This window comes from Topomyia yanbarensis, chromosome 1 (assembly GCF_030247195.1).
Source record: "Topomyia yanbarensis strain Yona2022 chromosome 1, ASM3024719v1, whole genome shotgun sequence".
NCBI lineage: Eukaryota > Metazoa > Arthropoda > Insecta > Diptera > Culicidae > Topomyia > Topomyia yanbarensis.
The window spans coordinates 101,139,513-101,146,366 of record NC_080670.1 but is presented as its reverse complement, the minus strand read 5'-3'; the positions used below and the strand labels follow the sequence as shown (position 1 = coordinate 101,146,366).

General features: G+C 44.8%; 1 protein-coding gene across 1 annotated transcript; it reads right to left on the bottom strand.

Moving 5' to 3' along the window:
• Positions 1-2,634: 2,634 nt before the first annotated feature.
• LOC131696425 (uncharacterized) lies at positions 2,635-6,024 on the bottom strand. The gene has a single exon (XM_058984967.1). It carries the CDS (start codon positions 6,022-6,024, stop codon positions 2,635-2,637), a length of 3,390 nt encoding a protein of 1,129 aa, XP_058840950.1.
• Between the last annotated feature and the right edge of the window lie 830 nt (positions 6,025-6,854).

Below are 6,854 nucleotides of genomic sequence, written 5' to 3'. Positions count from 1 at the left end.
TGGACAAGAGAACTGTATTTGGAACTGTTTGCATATTGGACGAGAGGACTATAGTATGGCTAGTGGAAGGGTAGTCTGTGGTGCTCGACGTTTGTGGTTGAGTGTTACTCGCTGCTGAATTTGTTTTTCGAGCAGGTTGCTGAGTAGATGCTAACGAGCCTTGAATCTGAGGATTTTCTTGACTCTGCTGTGGTAGCGGGTTGGGCGTTTGAATCTTCTTTCCCGTTTGCGGTTGTTGATTCTGATTTGGTTTTGACTGTGTGTTTGAGGGGTTGCCTGAGTGCAGGAGGGTGTGATGGCTTCTCCTACATGTGTGACACGACCCTTTTGAGCAAAATCTGGCTATGTGTCCCGGTGATAAACAATTAAGACAAAGCGACTTACGTTTCGCTTCATCTACTCGATCCGTCACTTTCAGCCTTGTGAATTTGTTGCATTTGAATGCGGAATGCACCTGTTCTTCACAGAAAGGACACGACGCAGATGGTTGAGCACCAATGTGACTCAGTGTGGGAAGACGAACTGGTTTTCTGGATTCTCCTTGATTTGATCTTCCGAGCCCAATGCTACGAAGTACCATGCACTGATCCTTAAGAAAATCGATGAGATTCCTGTATGTTGGAATTTCAGTGGAATTATGATGATTCTCCCAGCTCCGCAGAATGTTCGAATCGAGTCGCTGGCACACCATATGCTGCAAAATGGTACTCATTCCATCAGTGTCTTCCCCAATCTTCAGGAGCATCATGAGATTGGTTTCGAATTCACCAACCACGCGATTAAGCTGTTCGTACGATTCTTTATCCATTGGCTTCACGGCGAATAAAGCATCTAAGTAAGACTTGGCGATGAGTTTCTTGTTTTCGTAGGTCCTTTGTAAACTGTTCCAAGCGATGGAATAATTTGCAGCTGTAAGTTCGATGGAAGAAATTTCTCTCAGTGCGTCGCTGGTTAAGGATGTCCGTAAGTACGTGAATTTATCGATTGTAGATAAATGCTCGTTGTCGTGGATCATGCTGACGAATGAGTCACGAAAGGTTATCCACTCGCGCAACTTACCACTGAATATCGGTAACTTGAGTTCAGGAAGTTTTACTCGAAGTTGTGATTCAGGAATCGATGACACTCGAGATTGTGTTGTCACAACATCGCGACTACTACCTGCTGGAACTGCTAACGTTAACAATAATTGCTTTAAAGAATAGTACTCATTTTCAAAATCTCTAATAACCTTTACATTATCCTGCTCTCGCCTTTCTGTAATTGAGATACGCAGCGATTTCCGTTCCTCCTCCGTTTCAACAGACTCCGCAAAGTCATCCTCCTCTTCGTCAGTCAGTACCTCAATACGCATCCTTACATCCAGAAACTTATCGTAAATCTGATCTAACTTGGCCATTCGCATTTCTAGTGAGCTTCGATCACGGTTTTCTCGGTAGTTGGTGATGAATAATTTTAAATTGTCTACCGAGCTCCGTAATGTACGCTCCTGCTTCAGCAGAATTCTTAGATCGTCCCTCGGCATTTTGGATGCGTTTAGTTTTTATCATTCACTCACTGCACCACCTCAACAGTACCAATAAGACTTATTTGACCTTGCTCGAAGTTAGCAACCAATCCAGCGATATAATAGAACTTACGACCCAAACTACACTCTTCCAGCAGAAATTGGTTAAGCGATCCGAAAGTCTCGAAACATAACCCAAGGCTCAATTTATAATTTAGCAAAGACGACAAAGATTGAACATCACAATTTTATTATAAACCATGCATGCAAAATGTATCTGCTCTCAACCACGAGGCATCAATTTATTATTTGCAATGGCGGCCTGACCATGCAATTCAGCACCGCACCATAGACATACCGTCTTTGTGTTACTTAGCCTTTTGTCCCTGTCCTCGATGGCGTCTTGTAAGAGCCGATTCTCGGCGGTTTCAGCGCAAATCGCCCTGGTCCAGCAGCAAAGTTTCTCGACGCTCCAGCAACAGCAGCAACCTTCCGTCGCAGAATTTGACTGATTAATTGTCGCTTGCACCAAACAATGGTGACCCTTTGATGCAGCCCAGGTTTCTCCACGCGGTTTCTCGAATCCGGTCGTACCGGACCAAATGTTGATGACACTCCGCACTGGTTCACTTTTCGTCGATTTTGTAGATAGAAACTCGCGTGTGACTTTAAACTACGAACTTTATTGAACGGAACCTGCTTTATTAATATTTTGCATGCACTGGTTCTATTGTACTTGACTCGTTGATAATGTGGTAACGACTAAAATGTACATCCTATATCCCGTACTACCTAGCCCACGATCAGTGATCGGTGATAACGAGAGCAAGAGAGGATCGAGAGAATGATAAGCCGAAGCTATATTCACCACAGCACTCTGCGCTTGGTCTTCTGTGGCTGCTAGGTATCGCCTTAGTAGCTTTTAGACGATCATGTCACGTCCCTAAACTACTCTTCTCTTCTTTGCTCCAACAGACTAGAACAAGCGAAATTGCACAGAGAATCAACGAATGGGGCCTGGGAGTAGCTATCCATTCTCAATGTGCACGTTTCGAACGTTCTATACTCTCAAATGCCAATAACGGCGCCGGCCACGTCCTTACAGTCATCGGAGAAGGAAAGGAATGTTAGTGTAATGCTCCGTACGCCTTTTCTGATGCGTCACAAAACCCATGAATTTCTGCTGAAATCGTATCACTGCCAAAAGCGAGCCAACGAGGTACCTTGAGGGTGGAAAGTCCAATCAAGTTGCGTCGAAATTCCAGCCACCAGTGCTGAAGTTCCTCGCAGAGTGTTTCTGTCCAGGAACATTTCTGTTTCCAGAGATCCTGGAGAAATATCTTGGCTTGGACTACTACTGGCCCTACCAGTCCGAGAGGATCGAAAAGGCGGGCAAAATCGGACAAAATGATGCGCTTGTTGATCTCAGTAGAATCGTTCCACTGAGGCACAGAGAATCGAAAATAGTCCGAGCTGGGTTCCCACGAAAGCCCTAGGGTTTTAATAGTCGATTTCGAGGAGTCCAGTTCCAGTGACGTACGATCGTCCTTAAGAATTTCAGGAATGGCTGCCAATATTTCAGAGCTGTTCGAACTCCATTTTCTGAGAGTGAATCCCGCAGGATCCAGAAGTTCATTCATTTCACCGTATATTTTGATGCCATCTTCTACGCTATCTGCTCCAGACAGCATATCGTCAACATAGAAGTCCTTCAGCAAAATCTTCGAAGCTGTCGAATGTAATTCAGCTCCGTTTTCTGCTAGGCGCTGGAGGCACTTGGTGGCCAGATATGGTGCCGATGATGTCCCGTAGGTGACGGTCGTGAGTTCGAATGTCCGAATTGGCTCAGATGGGGAGTCTCTCCACAATATCCTTTGGAATCGATGATCATTCGAAGCGATGTTGACCATCCTATACATTTTGGCTATGTCAGCCACGATGGCAAACTTGTGGATACGGAAACGGATTACCGTGGAAAGTAGGTCTTCTTGAACCACTGGTCCTACCATTAAGGCATCATTGAGAGACACGCCTGACATTGTGGAACAGGATGCGTTAAAGACTACACGAAGTTTGGTAGTACTGTCAGGTCGTACAACAGCATGATGTGGCATGTAGTATGGAAAGGGTGATGACTCTACTTCATTTGGCTGCACTTGAACTTCACGCATGTGTTTTAGATCCAAATATTCATGGATGAATTCACTGTAAGTTTGCTTTAAAGAAGGGTTGGCGTTCAATCGTCGTTCTAGAGACACGAATCTTCGAAGCGCAATTGAACGGGACTCTCCAAGACGGTCGATTAGATATTGCTTCTTCGGAAGGGTTACGACGAATCTTCCCGAAGTGTCTCTCGTTGTCATTTCATCGTACATCTTTTCACAAAGGGTTCCCTCTACTGACATTGTGCCCTTTGTCCGACACGATTCTAAATCCCAAAATCGCGTGAGTAAGTCATCCAACCTCTCCTCAGAGCAGGAAACAACGGCCATGGTGGAATCGATGCTGCGACCCTTGGAGACACTTCCCGACACAACCCAGCCTAGTTGTGTATTTTGCAGAGTTGGTCCTTCCTCGTCTAGCTTGTGCTGCCCTTCGATTAGAAGATCGTAGAAAATCTCCGCTCCAATGATGATGTCTATCGTGCTCGGATTGAAGAATTCTGGATCTGCTAACACGATCCCGCTGGGGAATTTCCATTTGCTGACGTCGAGTTTTCTTGTTGGGAGATCCGCAGTTACCTTTGTCAATACAAATAACTGCAATGGCATGGTGTAATGAGACACACGAGAACGAATCCGAGCGGTTACTGATTGCTTGGAACAGGTGCTAGCTTGACCAATGCCCTTGATAGGCAAGCATTCGCGACGACGTTGAAAATTAAGATTCTGAACAAGGTTTTCAGACATAAAACAAAGTTGTGATCCAGAATCTAGCAAAGCTCGAGCAACGGTGGTATTTCCACGACCGTCGCTGATGTTGATGAAAGCAGTGGACAAGAGAACTGTATTTGGAACTGTTTGCATATTGGACGAGAGGACTGTAGTATGGCTAGTGGAAGGGTAGTCTGTGGTGCTCGACGTTTGTGGTTGAGTGTTACTCGCTGCTGAATTTGTTTTTCGAGCAGGTTGCTGAGTAGATGCTAACGAGCCTTGAATCTGAGGATTTTCTTGACTCTGCTGTGGTAGCGGGTTGGGCGTTTGAATCTTCTTTCCCGTTTGCGGTTGTTGATTCTGATTTGGTTTTGACTGTGTGTTTGAGGGGTTGCCTGAGTGCAGGAGGGTGTGATGGCTTCTCCTACATGTGTGACACGACCCTTTTGAGCAAAATCTGGCTATGTGTCCCGGTGATAAACAATTAAGACAAAGCGACTTACGTTTCGCTTCATCTACTCGATCCGTCACTTTCAGCCTTGTGAATTTGTTGCATTTGAATGCGGAATGCACCTGTTCTTCACAGAAAGGACACGACGCAGATGGTTGAGCACCAATGTGACTCAGTGTGGGAAGACGAACTGGTTTTCTGGATTCTCCTTGATTTGATCTTCCGAGCCCAATGCTACGAAGTACCATGCACTGATCCTTAAGAAAATCGATGAGATTCCTGTATGTTGGAATTTCAGTGGAATTATGATGATTCTCCCAGCTCCGCAGAATGTTCGAATCGAGTCGCTGGCACACCATATGCTGCAAAATGGTACTCATTCCATCAGTGTCTTCCCCAATCTTCAGGAGCATCATGAGATTGGTTTCGAATTCACCAACCACGCGATTAAGCTGTTCGTACGATTCTTTATCCATTGGCTTCACGGCGAATAAAGCATCTAAGTAAGACTTGGCGATGAGTTTCTTGTTTTCGTAGGTCCTTTGTAAACTGTTCCAAGCGATGGAATAATTTGCAGCTGTAAGTTCGATGGAAGAAATTTCTCTCAGTGCGTCGCTGGTTAAGGATGTCCGTAAGTACGTGAATTTATCGATTGTAGATAAATGCTCGTTGTCGTGGATCATGCTGACGAATGAGTCACGAAAGGTTATCCACTCGCGCAACTTACCACTGAATATCGGTAACTTGAGTTCAGGAAGTTTTACTCGAAGTTGTGATTCAGGAATCGATGACACTCGAGATTGTGTTGTCACAACATCGCGACTACTACCTGCTGGAACTGCTAACGTTAACAATAATTGCTTTAAAGAATAGTACTCATTTTCAAAATCTCTAATAACCTTTACATTATCCTGCTCTCGCCTTTCTGTAATTGAGATACGCAGCGATTTCCGTTCCTCCTCCGTTTCAACAGACTCCGCAAAGTCATCCTCCTCTTCGTCAGTCAGTACCTCAATACGCATCCTTACATCCAGAAACTTATCGTAAATCTGATCTAACTTGGCCATTCGCATTTCTAGTGAGCTTCGATCACGGTTTTCTCGGTAGTTGGTGATGAATAATTTTAAATTGTCTACCGAGCTCCGTAATGTACGCTCCTGCTTCAGCAGAATTCTTAGATCGTCCCTCGGCATTTTGGATGCGTTTAGTTTTTATCATTCACTCACTGCACCACCTCAACAGTACCAATAAGACTTATTTGACCTTGCTCGAAGTTAGCAACCAATCCAGCGATATAATAGAACTTACGACCCAAACTACACTCTTCCAGCAGAAATTGGTTAAGCGATCCGAAAGTCTCGAAACATAACCCAAGGCTCAATTTATAATTTAGCAAAGACGACAAAGATTGAACATCACAATTTTATTATAAACCATGCATGCAAAATGTATCTGCTCTCAACCACGAGGCATCAATTTATTATTTGCAATGGCGGCCTGACCATGCAATTCAGCACCGCACCATAGACATACCGTCTTTGTGTTACTTAGCCTTTTGTCCCTGTCCTCGATGGCGTCTTGTAAGAGCCGATTCTCGGCGGTTTCAGCGCAAATCGCCCTGGTCCAGCAGCAAAGTTTCTCGACGCTCCAGCAACAGCAGCAACCTTCCGTCGCAGAATTTGACTGATTAATTGTCGCTTGCACCAAACAATGGTGACCCTTTGATGCAGCCCAGGTTTCTCCACGCGGTTTCTCGAATCCGGTCGTACCGGACCAAATGTTGATGACACTCCGCACTGGTTCACTTTTCGTCGATTTTGTAGATAGAAACTCGCGTGTGACTTTAAACTACGAACTTTATTGAACGGAACCTGCTTTATTAATATTTTGCATGCACTGGTTCTATTGTACTTGACTCGTTGATAATGTGGTAACGACTAAAATGTACATCCTATATCCCGTACTACCTAGCCCACGATCAGTGATCGGTGATAACGAGAGCAAGAGAGGATCGAGAGAATGA